General features: G+C 35.4%; 1 protein-coding gene across 1 annotated transcript in view; it reads right to left on the bottom strand.

The window, feature by feature from the left end:
• Positions 1–20473, bottom strand: part of LOC145263812 (uncharacterized) — a 214604-nt gene that overhangs the window by 124440 nt on the left and 69691 nt on the right. Inside the window, exon 2 of the mRNA XM_080120876.1 lies at positions 6814–6866. Within this exon, the coding sequence (XP_079977002.1) occupies positions 6814–6866 (53 nt within the window). The remainder of the gene's footprint in view (positions 1–6813; positions 6867–20473) is intronic.

Raw genomic sequence — 20473 nt, 5'->3', positions numbered from 1 at the left:
GCTCGCAACGTCTCTTCTGTGGGAGAGAGGTTGCAGGGTAGAGAAAAGGGCATCCCCCACTAAGCAACGAAGTCTATTTTGTACTCTGTCAAGGAAGGATAGGCTGTTTTTAGCAGCTCCTGCCCAGATATGGCAACAGTATTCCATCCTTGGACGTACTTGGCTTTTATATAGATAGAGAATTGCATATGCGCTTCTGGTCTGTGCATGCAGTGTGTCAGTTAGATTACAAATCTGAAAAAAAAGAGAGAGTAACTTTTTCTCTCATAGTTCACAGAGACATTGCCAAATATCAGAAAATGATTGAATCAGCATGCAGCGAAAGGAAACGAGCAAAAATATACAGGTGCCCAAGTGAGCGATAGAAGACGTGTTCAGTTAATTACAAATTACGGCTAACCAAAAACAATTAAAATTGAATATTTTTCACACATAACCCAATCCCAGAACTAAGGTATATTTCAACATGTCATTTGTTATTTATTACATTAGGAAGCAATATTTATTCAGCTCATTTATAGCATAATAAGCATTACAACAAATGAATACATGTCCTGGCAGATTTTTTTTCGTACTAATGCGCTGCCGTTTATCAAGGCCTAAAGGCCATTCGAGGATAAAAGGGTAATAAAGATGTAAGGTAGTAGGTTAAGGAAACGCTTTGAAAACTAGAGTCGATGATTGAAACTGGACCGGATTTGATTATTTAAAAAAAAAAAAAGTGTTAAACAAGAATTTGTTTATATTGGACTTGAAAAACGCGACGTAGGTATGCACTTATAAACAAATTGGCCAATTACTAATTAATTGATCTTTGATAATCAGCCGATTACCGATTAACAAGTTTTCTAATGCTGATTTAATTAGCAAGTTTTGTTGTCATAAATGATACTGATACGAATGTACTTATATTGTAAGCGAAGACAAGTTAACTCCCTTTTTCTGCTTGCTGGTGAAAATTCATTAAAGGGGCACGCACCGTCTACACCGTATTTTCAAATGACAGGAGTGGTGCGCTGCTAATATGTAGCGTTTTGCGACTGGTCTGAATTTGAGGCCAATAAAGGTAAGCATATGGAAAATATCAGTCCTTTCGCTTCAAATTATTATTATTTTGTACTTTAAATTACCGCCAAAGAAAATTATTACTTCTTCTTTCAGTTGTCACATGGACGAATTGTACGGTAAATTGGGACAACGTGCGAACCGAAAATAATGTATTATTCAGTCATAGTCTGGTTCTTCATTTTTGAACCCGTGCTACCATCTTCTATAATATAACTCACCTGTCTGTTTAAATGTATGTATGTATGTATGTATGTATGTATGTCTGCCTAAACTTTCGACAGAGGCGACGGATATTCACAAGATCGCTGTCGTTTTTAAGCTCGACCCTTCGGACGACAAATGTCGAAAAAGACATTAATTCCTACATCCTCAATTTGGCAATTTTCTACAGGAAGGGGGGGTCGCTTTTTTCGCCGATATTTTCGAAAGTCATCCACTCTTTCTATTGACTAGCCTTAATTTAAACCTTCGCCACTTCCGGTTTGGCGATGGACGCAACAGCAAAGATGTCGCGTATTTTCTTCATGTTCTTGTCCTCCTTCGCAGTACGGGTTCGAGCCTGCCTGCCTACTATTTTATTTATTTTATTTTTTTTGCTCAACACACCTTCAAACACACGGGCAACGCCGAGCATCCACACTAGTTGCATTATATATATATGTTTACTTTTTATGGTTTAGATAATGCATATTGTACTGAGATAAGTTACTACTTAGACATCAGGCATAAATAATTTAAACACATCAAAAAGTAATCAACTATAAATAACAACCATTAACTATTACGGCAACCAGTTTCTGTTGGAAATATTTTGATGTCAATTTTCCAGAATAACAATACATTTGTTTGCAAATAATGTAAGGCCATCATATAAAAGGGTGAATCAACTGTTACAAGATTTTCATTCTATCTTAAAATTAAAAAAAAGACAAATAACATGGAAAACGCCATTAACAATTGGATTCTACGTCTACTTTATCCTGAGAATAATAAAGCAAACCCAGAATTCACTTCTTCAAGCTCTGCTGAGGGTAAAGAATATCAAAGTTTTTTTGTGTTTTTTTTACAAGGGGGTCACCACTTATCAAGGCCCGGAAGCCACTCAGGGATAAGGGTTATTGCATGTACAGTACGTTGTACGTTAGTGTGGAGATTTCATAAAGTGTCTACTTAAGGGGGCGGTTCATTAGGAATTTGTTTACGTTGGATTTGAAGACATCCAAGTTGTAGTCAGGTGGGAAACAGGCAGACGGAACAGAGTTCCACTGGCGTGCTGTTCTACGAAAGAAGCTTTGTTCATGGAATCTACGTTTTGATTTAGCACAGATAGAGAGTGGGTTAAATTTTTGACAGTGGCTTCAGCTAGACGGATGTTTATCGTAAAAGATTGGCGAGGGGGGGGACCAGTGGTTGGAGTGAAACTAAAACTGTATCTTTTTCAAACCTGTTTGGTGAACTAACTTCAAATAAGCCTACAATAACAAATCCAAACCCAGAGCAAGTAGAGCCAGAGTTTATTCCAGAGACTGCAACTGCAAATATACAACAAAAATACAAGAAGCACAAACAAAACTCCAAAAGGAGTAAATCCCTTAATCACAAGTGCACAAAATAACTTGATCACTATATAGGTTTAGCACTACTCACAAGAGGTGATGATCGATTTCATTTAAATGAAAAGATACATGAAATCTCGCCACTGCTACGTAAACTGGCTTCAAGATATTTAAGTACACAACCTTCATCCGTGGAGAGTAAGAGGTTCTTTAGCACAGGTGGTAATGTGAACCTACGAAGATCAGACTGCGTCCTGAGAATAGAGAAACTCTCATTCGCCCCTAACCATCTTGCACCCACCTTTATAACCAATAGATAAAAAAAAACTATGAATACACCAAAGGAAAAGAAAAAGAAATCGACAACAACAACAATTGCTCCTGATTATATTCGGATGCACCGCTAGAAATCGCTGGGCAACAACTTTTGAGTGCCATTTTATACAACATGCCAACTGAAATAAAAAAGGATCGCTCGGCGAATGGAAAAGATATCCAGGAAAAAACTAATGTTTCTACATTACAATTTAAAAGTATTCAACTATAAATGCTGATGCGATTATGAGAGCAGAGGAGGCAGACAGCAAGAATAGAAGAGAATATAGAGCAGCAGCAGGTGCAGAGTAGACGTAACCACTGAAGCATGCTCCATTGAAGGCAATAACTTCAGTTTATACTTATTGGTCCCCCGACAAAAGGAGGGTGAACATGTAAATTCTCCCTTGTCCGCACTTTTCTCAATAACTACATCTTGGAATGTTTTGAAATTTTGCACAAACATTAAACATGATATGAGTAAAAAAGTAACAGAACAGATTTTCCGGGAAAACTTCGGTTGCCCCCACCCAAAGGGTGCCTTTCGGGTTAAAATGGCTAAAATTAACACTTTTGTGCTGATTAAAAAATTGATGACTTGGATTTTTATAAAACTTTCTGAAAATGTGTAACTAACTAATTTCTATAGAATTTAGTTAGTCTATACTTCGCGATAACTATTGGGTGTGCACCAGGGGCTCTTTTAAGGCTAATAAAAACACTCCATTTTTGGGGCTATTTTGCCATATTTGCCATAAGATTTTCTGTGTATGCCTATTTATTAGCAGTTTTGCATGGTGCTGAACTCAAATTTAAATATGCTAAGGCCTTGGGGACTTTTGGGGCTAAATAGAACGAGGCAAATGATGGACTTAGTCATTTCTTTTTTTTTCTGTTGCATAGTGCAGAAGTTAAATTTACATATGTTAAGGCCTAAAACTACACCGTTTGTTCATTTTCACCAGGATTTGACGTCCCCTGAGGATTTTGGGGGCTAAATGGAGGCGGGGGGTTAAGGCTGAAATTAGTCATTTTTTAATGCCTCAGTAACTGTGCCCTCAAGGGGGCCCTGCAGGCTTCACTTGTTAAGGATTAGAATTTGTAGTCGCTTGTCATTTCTTTTTATCTAACTGTTTAATTATATTTATTTCAGAATTGGAAACTGCACTTTGCATAGCAAGTAATTTCATTTAATAAAGCAAAAAACCATAATAGTATCCATATACTTGAGAAATATCAAGTTAAATTGACATTTACTGTGCTAATGTGTCAAAAGTAATCTGATCAGTCGCTTAGCATTGATTAAATGGTTTAAATTTAATAGGAAAGAGAGAGAGGTACTTAATTGGCCGGTTACCGATTAACCGACCGATTACCGACTAATCGGAAAATGTGGCCGATAAGGCCTATTGCTGATTATCTGCCGATTAATCGGTTCACCCCTAACGCAACGGTGTACTCCGCTGAGAAGTATCCCCGTGGTATTATGTGGATTAAATGGGTGGTTCTTAAACATAGAATTCCCGCTTGATTCAATATATGGAAAAATAAAGGTCAATTATTTACAGCGTTTTTAGATAGGCGTCCAAAACGTCCACAGAATTCTCAATAACAATAAGTGCTGGCGATCTGAGGAGACTTATAACATTACCAGTTATCAATGAGAAATCTATAATGATCACCCGTGCGAGAACTTCTGGGGTACAAAAAAAAAAAAAATAATACATCTGATTTCGTTTATCAACGTCTCTCTGGAAAGGGATGGAATTCATTTCCAGAGAATTTCCCTCAATCCCGGCTTCAAACCAGGAGCTTTAAAGATCAAGTGTTTTTCTAAGGATGTTGGTGGTACCTACAATAGCAGAGGTCTGAAGGCCGCTTAAAACATCGGGGATTTGTAGTTTTTTCAATTGTCCTTCCAGACGACTTTATACTACTCCTAGTGTACCAACTACGACCGGGATTATTTGTGTTTTAACCCCGTGTATATGCCTTATCTCCAAGGTCAATGGAGCATAATTGCTCCACTTCTCATTCTCTTTCTCTCTCACATTCCTGAAAAGTCTACAATCTGCCAGTTTTTTTGAGACCTCGTCAATGACGACCAAATCTGGACGATTATGTTCCAATTGCTTGGTCGTTATGACACTTTTGTCCCACCATACATCTACCTTGTCGTCCTCACTTGTTCTCACTTCATCAGGCACCTCAAACCATTTTCCAGCACACTTCACCCCCAACCTTCTTACACACCTCCCAATATATCCGGAGTACCATGGGATCGTGTTTTTTGCGGTACTCTCTAATAATAATAGTAGTAGTAATAATAATAATAATAATAATAATAATAATCTATATATTAATACCGTAGTATCGTTAACGTAGTAGGTACCAGTGTCATTATTCGATCGGGAGATCTTATTTATTAAAAAGAACAATAGAAGGTAATAATATACTACGGATATTAAATTACTATATAGATACGCTAATTTAATGTTCGTAGTATGTTATCACCTTTTATCCTATTTTTAATAAATAGGATATCCCGATCACAGAAGACGCAATGTAAAAAAGATATTTAAATAATAATAAAAAAATGATGTCGCTTTTGGATCGTACGTTAAACTAAAATATACCTTCGTCTTCTGGCTAGGATCCAAGGGTAGTATCTGTTCTGTCTAACTGGGTATATTCTGGCATTACATTAATCAGATTACTTAGATAAATACTTTTGTAGTTTTAACAAAAGGGCTACAATAATATCGTGGGGTCTCCATTCACGCTAAAAGTCCACTGAATGTCCAGCAGCTATATATTACATATGAAAGATACACCTGTGGAATGTCCACAGGTTCTGTTAGTATTTGTATTAATGAACGTTTGTTTCCTTACAAATATTTCTTACATATTTTAAGCGCATAAAATGCATATTACATTTTTGCTTAATTTTGGGATTGGGTTATGTTTAAATATCTTGTTGGAGAAAACATGCTTACATGTTTCCTAAGAGTACTCACGTTTTTCCTTATTGTTGGAATAAAGACAATTTCCAATAATTTTTTCAACATTTTTATTGCCGTTTCTGTTAACAGTTTAGGATATTTAATTTGCCAGTTTTACGGAATTATATATTATAAGAAAATCAATGTTAGTATTTATAATATCACTCGTAATAATAGTCACTGCATATATATATATATAAGTACGTGTCACAAAATTAAATTTGAAATTAATTACTTGTAATCCAATTTGATTCGATTTTTTTATATAGGTGTCCATTTAATTTCAGTCGACGTAGCTGTCACGTTTGTTACATTTAACGATCTGTGTCATATACGCCATTGTTCCATTATCCTCTGTTTTACACTCTTTTGTTTCAGACATATACAGATAAATCCACACAGACACATTCGCTTTCACCTTTTCTTCTTTTTTTTTTTTAAATAAATGTTAATTTACGACTTGTATTCAAATACAGGCTTTACCTCAAAGAGTATCGAAACAAAACATTATATTCGCAATTGTTTGGAGACGAGACATTAATATTTCCACATATTTGAACTTTGCTTGAGTGTATTCGACAGCTCCATGGGATCACACGACTTTGCCAGAGAGATAAATTTGGAATGGTGTGTAATATCATTTCTTGTCATTGGTGAAATTATTTTATACATTGATATCAACATTTTTCTTATTTCACTTTATTTTGTTCCTTGATATCAAATATGTTTGTATTTTGTTCATTGATATCAAATATTTTTTTATATGAAACATTTTTACAATCAATTTCTGTAACTGATATTGGATATTTTTTGGCATCATATTTTTTTCTTAAATTCAACTTCTGTTATTGATATCAAATATTTCACTGTACCTTTCATATGTAAAATGCGTCCTTTTGACATCTGGTGTATTATATTTCCATGGCTAAAAATAAATAAAAGAAATATAGATATAAGTATATGTATATATGGAATTTTTTTTGCATTTTGTGAACAGCAGGCAAATAAGGCTACGTAAAAGAAAATGAATAAATGTAAAATGTAGAAACCGAAAACAAAAAAACAACCTACCGTAATTTAGTGTCCTATGATTTATTTTTTTAAAATAATAACTCTCAAGAAAAGGTTAGAAGAAGCAAAACTTAATTTTTTTATCAAATATAAAAAGTCTTTGAACCCCTTTAAAACATTTCTTAAAAAAAAAAAAGAAATGTTTTTAAAAGTTCAAAAAAACTTTTTTTTATGTTTTAAAGGTTTCTATTAAAGAAACCTGGAAACAAAATTGCTTTTGTTTTCAAGTATTTTTAAAAGTATTTTTATTATTTTTTTTTTTTCAAATTAGAAAAGATTTTAAAGATTCATTATGTTTGTACTGTCCATGCTTTGCATGTAACAACTGGTGTTTTTTTAATCTCTTTCACTATTTATCTAAAAGTCGTCTGCTATGCGCGTGCGCCGTCGCCACGTAATTCAACGAGCTGCGTTGTGACACAAAATTTTTAAAGTATCATTTATATACGAACTTATTATAAACATAAGTAAAAAAAAAAAAAATCACGTTTCTGCAGAATGCGAACCGCGTTGTCACCATATTCCGAATAGTATAAATAAGCCACTAGAAGTTGCCAAAACGTTTAACCAATGAAATTGCAACAACCGACAATTGATAAAAAGTATTCTTTGTTTATTAATTTTTTTAAAAATATACCCCCTCCTTCCATGTTTAAAATGGCTTTCTAAATAATAACGTTGTTATTTCAGCACGGTCAGTAAACTGCGCAAATACATTTTTCAGTGAAATTACCAGAACGTTTTAAACATTGTCCATTCTTTTCTGTAAAAAAAAACCTACGTTTTCATCCGACACCTTCCAACGGGTTGCACAATCTGTCCGGAATATGTCGACGATAACGCGGTTTGTATTCTGCATAAATATCGAAAAATCCAGCGCAGTGGAAATAAAATAATTCGTTTTCATGCTTAAGCTATTCAATTACAGTTTTTCGTTTGGAACTATTTATAGTCACTTTTATATTTGTTGTTTTCTAAGTGGGGTAGGGTGAGTTTATTTCGAAGAAAACAAGTTTGTAACTATTTAATAAGGCTGTTTGCAATGCTGGAGGATGGACTGGTGAGAATGAATAGAAATGAATAAATAGAAACAATATGTGTGATGCTTTTTATCTATTTTATAAATGGAAATTTTATGTGTATGTGCGTTTGTATGTCTAGCTAAAAGTAAAAATAAAAAAAATTGAAGACCTACAAAGTTATATTCTTTATCAGCGTTGCCCTGGATAAGTAATAATAATTATCAGTTCTTTGGGAGACAACTGAGCCAAATTTTGTCAGAAGGCAGTCGATTATTTAGCAGTTGTCAATGTTATTTATAATATAAAGGACAAAAATCTGTTTAAATGTATGAATGTATGTTTGTATGTCTGCTTAATACTTTATACAGAGGCGACGGATTTAAAAAGAAATCGGTATCGTCTTGAGGTCGACCCTTCGGACGACAAATATCGAAAAATTGGCTAAAAACGTTAATTCCTTCACCCTGAACTGGACACCTTTCTAGAGGGAGGGTTAGCAAAAAATCGTTCCTTCATGACAATTTAGCCAAACACGCATGCGCAAAAAGTTATTTATTGAATTAGTTTAATTATAAAAAACCGACCCACGTGATCATAGTTATAGTGGCAGCATCGTTATCTTAAGATTGCATGTTCGAGTCGGGATATCAGATATTTTTTTTCTGATTTTTAATGTTTTAATATTGAAACAGAGGTTATTTATGCCATTTTTACGTTCGTTTTTTAATTTTTCCATCACGTTCGCTGTTTTTTTTTTTCCGATTTTTCAAGAAGTTTTAACATTCAAACAGCGTTATTTATGCCATTTCTTTTTCGTTCGTTTATTCTTTATTTTGCCCTACGTTCGTTTTTTTTTTGTGTTTTTCCGATTTAAAAAAAGTTATATTTTAACAGGGTTATTACGTTCGCTTATTCTTTATTTTCAATTTTGTTTTGATTTGATTCAACCCCCCCACTCACCTCACCACATCCGGGCAACAAGTATCACCGCTAGTATATTATATAAAAGAGACGTGAATGTCTCGAATTGTTATTTTTAATACATTAAAACAAAGGAGAGGAATGGGCTGGGCGGATGTGAAAAAAAAGTGAAGGAGAAAAAAAGGAAAGAGGAAAAGAGTAAAGAAACAGGAATGTAGAAATACGAAGTTTTAATGTAAAATTCTTACACCTTTTTAACTTGTATTATATTTTTATAACCCCGAGCAAAGTTGGCTGCACTTGCCCGTCTTCAATAATACGCATTTATTTTTTTTTTAGGAAACCGTCCACGTACTATTAATACATAGAATCCCAATGGCCTTTTGGCCAAGATCAAAGTGTTTTGTATGTTTTGATATAAATGAAAAATGTTTTAAAATTGGGATTAAGTAGGAATCCCCCCTGCCACCACACACACACACACAAATACAAATTAAAAAGGGTAACCATGATAAAAGATGCTGGCCGAGAAAAAAATCTTTTAAAATTTACAATAGAGACGAGATGGATCAACCAACCTCACCATCTCGCCTTCTTTTTGAGTTGGCCTTGTGCCTAAGTTTTTTGTTCATTTTCCCAATTGTATTTTTTCCTTTGAATAAAAAATGTAGTATCCGTTCCGGCAGATGCTGCAATCAAAGACCATTGCCCTTGCGCCAATCTTCTGGTCCATGTAGGGGCAACCCTACATACCAGTGTGCAAATCACTATCCAGCTCCCATTTCCCACCTCTCTGGAGCTGGTCTCCTTTTCCTTTCCCCCTCCCCTTCTCTCTCCACATTAAAAAACGGCCTTGTGCCAAATTTGCTCAGTGGGGAAGCAAATAAATACAACATAAAATCTCAATGATGGAGAATATATATTTTGGTATTTCTAGAAAAATATTTTCTGAAAAAAGATCGGTTGGTTAATTGTTTTTGTTTTACGGCATATCAACCAGTTTCAGGTTATTTAATGCCGAATCCAGTGATTTTGAAGAAAAATGTTTTAATAGAATATATATATATATATATATATATATATATATATATTTTCAAATTGGTTTCTATTTAACCCATAGTTGAAACCCTAACAGGTACTACCACTCCGGGTCAGAGCGGACCTGGGAGCAGTGGTAATTAAAGGATGGCTCCACACTCCCCAAAGCCCGCAAGCTGGGGCCTCGCCATCGGATATAGTTTTAGGTCATATCCAGGACCCCTGAAAAAGAAAAACAACAAACAAAACATTCTTTCCGTTTTCTAAAAAAAAAGAAGAAAAAAAAAAAGAAATCATTTAAGGAGCTCCGTAGTATTTTGTTCTTTCTTTTACTTAGGAGTCATCAATTATCAAGGCCCGAGTCCCACTCGAGGATAAGAGTTAATAAATGTAAGGTGGTAGTGTAGTAATCCTTAATGGTGTAAATTGGGTAGAATTTGATTTATCTCGACGACTCAACATTTTTACATTGTGTTTGAAGGCTTCAATATTGTATTCAACCGGGAAGCAGGCAAGCGGAACAGTGTTCCACGGGCGGGCGGTTTTCGGAAAGAAACTTTGTTCATGGAATTTGCGGACTGGCAGTTCTAGGAAACATTGCTCATGGAATGTTTGGTTATTTTTAGGTGCAAATTGAGAGCAAGTAACATTGTTGATAGTGGTGGTAGCTAGAGGAGTGCTTATTGTGAATGTTTTACAGGAGGGACCATAGATAGAAAGTCAGCCGAGCACCTATCATAAGAATAATGTCGTAACGTACTTTTTATGAGAAAGAGAGAGTAAAGATGAGAAATAGGCATCACCCACTAGATTTCGCACCGGCTTTCTACCCTGTAAAGCTGGAAAAGGGTGCTCCGAACAGCTCCTCCCAAACTGTGTCAACAATACTTCGTGCTCGGACGTATTTGGATCTTAAACAGATAGAGGATTGAGTCGGAAGTAAAAAAAAAGTCTTCTAGAACTATTGATGTAACTATTCATTGAAAAACGTGGCAATGGGTCTTATGTAAGTTTTACATTTCAGATCAGGCCTAGAAGTGTGTTAGGAGGAGATCCGGGTTTGTATTACTGTACACACAGATTCGAAAAAGTTGTCAAAAAACAAATATATAACAAATAAATGTTATTAAAGGTAAGATAAGTTACTTTTCTGCCAAACTGGATATATTTTTTGTGTTTTTATTCAATGTAACATATTTATTCAGCTCGAAAAACATACAGTGTTTACCGATGTATTCGAAAATTCAAAATGGCGTCCCACACCCTCTTTAACACCGTAAGTTTGGAAAAAGGTGTTATAAATAAAAAACTATACAAAATACTATTAAAACCCGCCGAATATATGTCAACCTATGTCACGGTAACATATATTGAGCGAGTTTTTAACAGTATTTTATCCAGTTTTTTTATTTATAACATCTTTTCCCACAATTACCGTGTTAAAGAGAGAATAAGACGCCATCTTGAATTTTCCAATACATCGGTAAACACTGTATGGTTTTCGAGCTGAATAAACATGTTACATTGAATAAAAACACGAAAAATATATCCAGTTTGGTAGAAAAGTAACTTATCTTGCCTTTGATAACATTTATTTGTTATATATTTGTTTTTTGACAACTTTTTCGAATCTATGTGTACAGTAATACAAACCCGGATATCCATTCATTTCAATTGGCAGCAAAGGCAGAAAGATCTGTGTTATTGGCAACATTCTATAATTTTTAAAAAATCCTTCCTCTAAAGCTTTCCAATTGACAATATATGCACACATGGAGGTAAGATCAAATTAAACACCAGAAAAAAAAAGTTTTTTTGTCGTCAAAAGAATCCCACTCTTGGGTATTACCCGAGATTCGGCGTGTAATTAGATATCTTTTTTTTTTTTTTAGGCAAAGGAAATAAAATAAAATAAAAGTAACAGAACAAAATAAAATAAAAGGGGTATGTTTTCCAAAACAAGTTTAAATGTTTAAAATTCGGTGCGACCAAAAACTAAATTAGTAATAAAAAAAAAGTCACGCTTGATTTAAATTTCGACGTAAATACCCCCTGCTTTTTCTTTTGGACTACTAAGCTATAAAACTTTAATAAATTTAATACATTTTTTATCGTCGGTAAGAAAAAAACTATCTGGTTGGTCTAAACTAAATCCAAATGTTGACTGCGACGATAAAATATTTTTTTTCATTTAAATTACATAAAAAAAACACTTCTAATACTAAGCTATATAACAACGTTTGAAATTGTAAACCACCTCAGTGAAGGCAATCTATTTAGTATATCAGCAGTTTGCTCTGCAGGATGAAATCCATACTGCTTGTTACTAACTATAATATCTCATGAGATTATCGAATCCTGTAACGATGGTTTTGTTTCTTGAGCAATAGTTATCGTCATGTCTAGGGATTTTGATAGAAGTTAGTGTAAATGGTTGCTTCGTAAACTAGCTAGCTTTGGATTTTGTTTTCACAACCATTGGGTTCTTTCTCCCTGATATATAAGTGACCTTGTCTGTGTGCGGAACTATATCTACCAAAACTACTATCAATTTTAGTTTATGAACTTAATATATTCGGACCTTTGAAACGAATTAGATTAATTTTGTAGTCTCTAGAATAGCCGTTAAAAGGGGTCAACGTTGAAAAATAGAGGATTTGAGGAATCAGTCGACTTAACGTGTTCTTGTATGCATGCGCAAATATACGCTTATATGTTATAGTCGATTAATTTTAGCTATTTTTTATTCATCTGTTGTTAGCTTAGACGGTAACGAAAAAGGTTGGAGCGCTGAATGTTTTGGTTTCGCTTCTCGCTAATGGCACCCGTCATATTTTTTAAAAACTTTTGAAACCATTATTATTATTTGGGTGCAATATAATCTAATATATAAAAGACTACATGTCTGTCTGTCTGGCTCCATATTTTCAAACTCTATCTCCTCCGAAACTAAAAGACGCAGGGCGGCGCTAAGAGCCTTAAATCATTCTTTACAGATCGTTAATCGGTTAAAATAGTTTTTAAGGGGATCACAAAATGGGTTAAAATTGGGTGAAAAACCGTTCTACATCTTGTAGTTATCTTAGTTTATTTTTAATTTTTAATCAGTTCATATGCGTGTCACGTTGGTATAGTGGTAACGTCACCAGCTTTGAATGCTACGGGTTTGCTTTCGATTTCGATTCTAGTTGATGGCACACAAAATCTTTTTTTTTTTTTTTAACTTTTGAAATCACGACTCTATAAATCTAGGAATATACGAAATCTGAACGAATTAAACTATAATTAAGCGTATTTTACGACCGAGAAAGCCTCCCCCACCCAACGCTAGTTAAATAGAGAATTGGCACTAATAATAAATACAAAATATGCATGAATTAAAATATAATTTTAGCGTATTTACGACCGGGCAATTTCGGGCGGCCTGCTAGTAGGCAATTAAAAGTAATTGCTGACGTGCAGAAGTTTGATATATCAATGCCAGTGTGCCCCAAGAAAATATTCTGCACCAAACTCGCGTCCTGATTATATAATATTTCTCATTCTGTTTGTCTGTCCGTTCAACTTATCTTTGGAAACTAATGCGTCGATCTTGTTCAAATTTTGTATGAACCTTTGTCATAATAAGATTCAACGAATTAAGTATTAAAGTATCCGTTAGAAGAACAATTAGGAATTAATAGAAATTAGTATTTAATGCGAAAATGGGCATACATTTAACCAGTAATTTGGCATAAAGAACTCGTTTTAAGCAAACGGGCTATAACTTTTGCCTGTTTTAACGGCTTCAAATATCTAGTTCGTAGACATTCGATTTTATTAAAATTCGATCCAAATTAAGAATTTGTTGACGAGAAACTTCGTTTAACTTCACAAAATATGACATCAATTTATATTTAATGCTAAAAATACAGTGAACATATCTATCTACAATGATATAAATGCAACTTTTTGTGTGCAAGTCTGTTCCTTATAGAATGCGAAATGGCTGAACGGATTTTCTTCAAAATTTACAGAACTTAATGTATAAGTCTGGGAGTGATCTTAGTTAAGTTTTGTCTCGGAATACCCCCGATAATTACCGATAATCAAAACCGTTATTTTAATTTATCTATAATCGGTAAAGCCATTTTTCCATGCCGTCGTTTAGCAAAAATGATAGAACAACGGGCCGTGAAAATTCTACTGTGGTTAAGTTGATACCGTGTTTTTTTGTTTTTTGTTTTTTTTTGGCTGATGTGGTCTGTAAGTTCAAACCCAGCACGTAAATTTCTTAATGTTTTTTTTTTTTAAATAAAAATATTATATATAAATGTATTTACGGCCGGAAAACACCGCACGGCGTGCTAGTTGAATATATTTTAACATTCTTATGGACATGGATATAGAAAAGACCCAAATCTTATGTGTGTTAATAAAAAGTTGGTCGAACACTCTTCTAGTACTAAGTCGTAAAAGTCGGAATTGCTGAAAACGTCATGACGATTTAGAGTTACAGCGTAAATTTAATTAATGCTGCCACTTTTTTTTTTACATGGAGGTCAAGGCCCGGAAGCCACTCAAGGCCCGGAAGCCACTCGGGAATAAGGTTTATTGCGTGTACAGTAATCAATGGGATAGTATAGGTAATAATCATTAGTATTGAAGATTTGATAAAGTGTCTTACTTAAGGGGGCCGTTCATCAGGAATTTGTTTATGTTGGACTTGAAGACATCCAAGTTGTAGTCAGGTGGGAAACAGGCAAACGGAAGAGAGTTCCACAGTCGTGCCCTTCTAAGAAAGAAGCTTTGCTCATAGAATCTACGCTTTGATTTAGGCAGAGATAAAGAGTGGGGAAATTAATGACAGTGGTTTAAGCTAGACGTATATTTTTAATGTTTTTCGCGTTGGTTTCGTATTGATTTTTAATGAACCAGCCTTCATATTTTCATTACGAATGACTTCACTGGTAGAATTTATTAAGGATTATTACATAATGTAACGTATATTACTGAAAAATTGGGAAGACTTGCCATACAAACTACAATGAATCAAAAGTTTAAAGGTCCTGGATATGACCTTAAACTATATCCGATGGCGAGGCTCCACCTTGCGGGATTTGGGGAGTGTGGAGCCACCCTTTAATTGCAATTGCTCTCAGGTCCACTGACCCGGAGTGCTAGTACTTGTTAGGGTCCCAACTATCGGTTAAATAGAATCCGACTTAAAAAACAAATACACTTCATTAAAAATCGTTCTTCAAAATAACTAGATTCGGCATTAAATAACCTGAAAAAGGTTGATATGCCGTAAAACAAAAACAACCAACCAACCAGTCAAAAGTTTAAAGTTTTTTTTATTATTAGCGATAACTCACTAAAAATTATTAATATATACCCGAGCAGGGCCCTCGGCGTTGCCCGATTGTAAAATAAGCTTAAATATGATATTTTCATTCAGGCAGATTGTGTATTTATTATAGGATCAATTTTCTATCGATTTTTTACATTGTAAGCAATATATAATAATGATTTCCAAAGTTTAAAAAATATATGGCTTTGGTGCTATCAGCTAGTATCGAAATTAAGACATTTGGCGCCCCAACCTTAGTCGTTACCATTTGAGCTATCGTCAGATGGATAAGAAATAGTTAAAAAGAAAACCGATTATAACGTAAACAAGTACATCCGCACAAGATCCTTTTTAATTGACTTACGCTTGTTAAGGAGATATTTTTACCGGCTAAAACCCCATAAGAGAATGACTGGACTCGCCAATTATGGAATTGATCTTATTGCGTGTTTTTATTATGCTCATGTGGTGTTAGGTTTGCTAACTAACAAATACGATTCTTGCGTCCCACTGACAACTTCAGCACTGGCCGCGCGGCCTCCAGGGCCCGGGCGACAAGATCAAAGTGTAGTATCTGTTCCGGCAGATGCTGCATTTAAGATAATTTGTACCAGTCAATGGAGGGGAAACCCTCTATACTGGGACAATTATTATTTTTGGTAACCAGAGTGCCCCCTTTTTGCCTACTTTTAGGGGAGCTGGTTTTTACCTCACATTAAAAACGGCCTTGTGCCTAATTTGCTCAGTAGGGGAGCAAATAAATACCATCTGTTCCGGCAGATGCTGCACTTAAGATAATTTGTACCAGTCAATGGAGGGGAAACCCTCTATACTGGGACAATTATTATTTTTGGTAACCAGAGTGCCCCCTTTTTGCCTACTTTTAGGGGAGCTGGTTTTTACCTCACATTAAAAACGGCCTTGTGCCTAATTTGCTCAGTGGGGGAGCAAATAAATACCATCTGTTCCGACAGATACTGCAAGCAAAGACCAGATATGGGGGCAACCCCACATACCTGACCTTTAACCAGCTCCCATTTCCCAATTCTCAGGAGCTGGTCCCCTCTTTCCCTTCCCCCTCCCTTCACTCCTCACATAAAAAATTGGCCTTGTGCCTAATTTGCTCGGTGGGAGAGCAAATAAATACCCACTGACAACTTCAGCGTCGCCAAAAAAAAAAAAAAAAAAAAAAAAAAAAAAAAAAAAAGGAAGCAAGAAAGAAAACTGCTCCCAACCGTCTTACGCAAACCTATAGTCATATCTGCTGCCCAGGCTTCGTTGTTAGACAGTCGGTCGGTTGATTTGTAACGGATTTGTTACCAGCTATAGAGATCGGCGGTTACCGATCTGTAGGCTGCGTGTTCGATTACTTGAAGGTCGAAGGTCGTGTTGGGACACCGTAACAAACAATCAACATTAAAACGCATGTTTAACGAGCACAATTAAGATATTCAAAACGATGACGCTAAAAAGGAGAACGTAAGAATCGAGTTACGTATTTACATACATACAAGGATTATTTATTCATTCAGAAGGATTGAACACTACAAAATGTGTCTGTGTACACGTTTATATATATATATATATATATATATATAAGCTTCAGCCTCTGTCCCATCGACGAAATGTAGCATCTCTGCCTGTTCTACACGTACTTTAACGGGGAATGCTCCGAAGAACTGCAAACACTTGTACCCCCATGACGTAAATACCTCCGACAAATCCGACAAGCAGAAAAATCCCACCCCTTCACGGTAGAGATCCCTAGATGTAAGAGAGCCTTCTCCTCCAGTAGTTTCTTCCCCAGAACCGCTACACTTTGGCATTCCCATCCGGGTTCCTGCTTCCCCAACTGTACCGACATGCAGAAGTTCAAGTGTAACGTGAACAGACATCTTGCTGCCCAACTCCCCACACAGTACCCTTGTAGCGTATGTCTCTGATAGTAGCCCCCTGCATCAAAATGGCAATGTCATCAGCTTATAGCCACTCCTCTAAGTACCCGTAAACCAAATCTAAATATATCTACATTCATTGTTCGTTCCTCTTTTGTTTACCCCAGTGAACGATTTCCTATTCTTTTTCACCAACCCTATTGCATATTATTTTTGCGATATTTCCTTTTAGTTTTCGCACCTACTCCCTAAAACTTGGAGGTAGACATCGATGGTATAACATACATTCAACAGACGTATATAAAGAATATAAGGAGTTATCTTCTGTCTGCAAAGGTTAAGTTTGGCATTAAATTTGCCTATTGTGCAAAGAATAGAAATAGCATTTGCATGTCAAGCTTAAGTTTAAAAAATATTTTTCATCAGTAAACGTGCAGATTGAAAGGGGCGCGTGTTAAGACTATATGTTCTAGTTACGTTCGTTTAGTAGCGGAAGTATTATTTTCAATCGTGTTCGCTTGTTGATTACTTTTGTATGTCTGTTGCGTAATGATATGTGTAGCGGAAAGCTATTCAGAAAATGGCGGTTATCGTTACATGTGTGGGCGGACGATAACGGATTCATCCATGCTAAATAGTAACGTAGAGGAGTCATAAATAAAGGAATTTACTATCGAAAACCGAACAAGTGTTGTTGCTATGACCCTTTCACGCTGTCAAGAATTTTGACATCGAATCCAAGTTTGCCAATAACAGACACCTTTTACCACAAAACTATATATAAAAAAGGAACTGGAATCTTAGGAAGATCTATATAATTCCAGTAATGATAGGACCAACTGGCCCTCTAAGAAAAAGAATTTCAAAATCTACCTAGTGAACCAAAAGCAAGAACGATTTAAATAATTGCACTTGAAGGAACGTTTGAGATCTCTCGGATGGAATATACAAGTTAACGGGTGAATGCGTGGCATCCGGTAGGATGCCCCCATACATAGCTTCAACAAACTGATAAGAAAATTGAAAAAAAAGGACAACTCACTACTTTCGCATCTCACTCCAAAGGTCTGGATTCATCAGTCCAGATAAAGCACGATTCAAACGATATATCGCGCGAACGATACCCAAGAGACTGCTTGAATTTTTCAAAGCATATCCCTAGCTTTTATCTGAAGCAACGTTATCTCTCTGCCATACAGGGTGACCCCCTCCCCCCGAAAGAAACAGAGGACATTCAATTGTTTTTCTGAGCATATTACAGTCAACGGAGAAAAAAAGCCAAAGACCCTAGTGTTTTGATGTGATGTTTTGAATATAATAAACTAGTTATGACCAAAGTTTCATTTCATTCGGACAAAATACTAAGAAACGGGGCCTAATTAGAGTCGGGGCCCTTTTTTTTTTGCTCACCATTATATATATATATATATATATATATATATATATAGTTTGAATAAGTAAAAAAACAATTATTACCATGTGATCTACATTTCTGTAAAATCCATAAGTGAAATTATATATATATGAAATGTGAAACAGCGAAACAGTACTGTATGTGGGTGACTATAATAATGCTCCTCACCTTGAGTTGAGCATATTGAGAAGTGATACACGAATTGCCATTAGCATATAAGCGACGCTCTTTGTGTAAAACAAATCGAGCGAAGGTATTTCGGACGATGTTAAAACATCGTTAAATTCACTACTCGTTCAGCAGCCGCCAATAGTGTAATGGTTAGGATCCTTGACTGCCGTACAGACGATCGGGTTTCAATCATGGCTTGAGGTAGTTGCTTGTCTAGCCGCACTGATGAGCTGTGAAACAGCGAAACAGTACTGTATGTGGATGACTATATATATATATATATATATATATATATATATATATGACATTTTAGCTCGTGGAAAACGGGCAGAAACATTCATTTCGAACGCGCCCCTGTCATATCAAAGAACCTACTAGTGATTTTATATGTTGGACCTGTCGACTTGTGTGATTATAAAATTTGTTAATGCCCAGAAGAATCGTGTGCTATCATTATGTAATAACTTTTATAGCTGTTCTTAAAAAGAAGAAGATGGCAATGATGAAAAAGAAGAGGAGAGAAAATGAAAATGCTGTTATGTGTCATCTACGCAACTGTTGTAGACTCATGCTAGGGGCCACAAATGAAAGAAACCGCAAGTAGTGTAAAGTGTATAAAATATAATATGTATTTATCATAAAGAATAAAGTGGTATGAGAGGAACCGGTTCTTAGCATGCAGTTAAACATGGTATGAATGTCTCCATTTAGTCTCTGAAACAAGTGTTATTCATAGGACTGGTCCATTCCACTTAGTACTCAAATTGTGGTGATTTATACTCCACAACAGTTAGGTTGTGTAAATTGTCGTAGTTGTTATCCAACGGGTCACAAGTAAAATGGGTCAAAATTGATATACATTTTATACATTCATCTGAGTTTATTTTCATTTTTAAATCAGTTCCCGTGCGTGTCACGTTAGTACAGTAGTAACGTTACCAACTTTGAATGGTAAAGTTTAAGTTTCAATTCTAGCTGAAGGCACCCAACACCTAAATACGTTTTTTTTTTTACTTTTGAAATCACAAAGCTATAATAATATATACGCAATCTGGACGAATTAAAATATCATATTTAAGCCTTTTTTACGCCCGGGTAAGGCCGGGCGCTCCTCATTCATCGCTAAGAATAAAATAAATGTACGTCCCATCAATAAAAACAAAAGTGGGTGTGTCAGCATTTCAAATATAATGGTTGGTTGGTTGTTTTACGGCATATCAACCCTTTTCAGGTTATTTAATGCCGAATCCAAAGATTTTGAAGAACATTTTTTTAATAGAATATTTGTATTTTTCAAGTCGGTTTCTATTTAACCCATAGTTGGAACCCTAACAGGTACTACCACTCCGGGTCAGAGTGGATCTGGGAGCAATGGCAATTAAAGGGTGCTTGACACTCCCCAAAGCCCGCAAGCTGGGGCCTCACCACCGGATATAGTTTATGGTCATATCCAGGACCATCAAAAAAGTGGGCGACGCAAAAACAAAAATAAAGGGGAGGTAATCTTTTTCTTTTCCCTCTTAAATGCAAAAATAAGCAATGGTTCAAGACTGCTTATATATCGCTAAAACTTAAAGAGATCTTATTCATATATGACAAAGGACACCCGCCATCAGTGTCTACATGTTAACGCGTATGTGAACGTGTACTACTAGGTGTATCAGAATC

The sequence above is a fragment of the Euprymna scolopes genome, chromosome 39 (genome assembly GCF_053919585.1).
Source record: "Euprymna scolopes isolate OS-2025 chromosome 39, ASM5391958v1, whole genome shotgun sequence".
Classification (NCBI taxonomy): domain Eukaryota; kingdom Metazoa; phylum Mollusca; class Cephalopoda; order Sepiida; family Sepiolidae; genus Euprymna; species Euprymna scolopes.
This window is presented reverse-complemented; position numbering and strand designations above follow the sequence as displayed.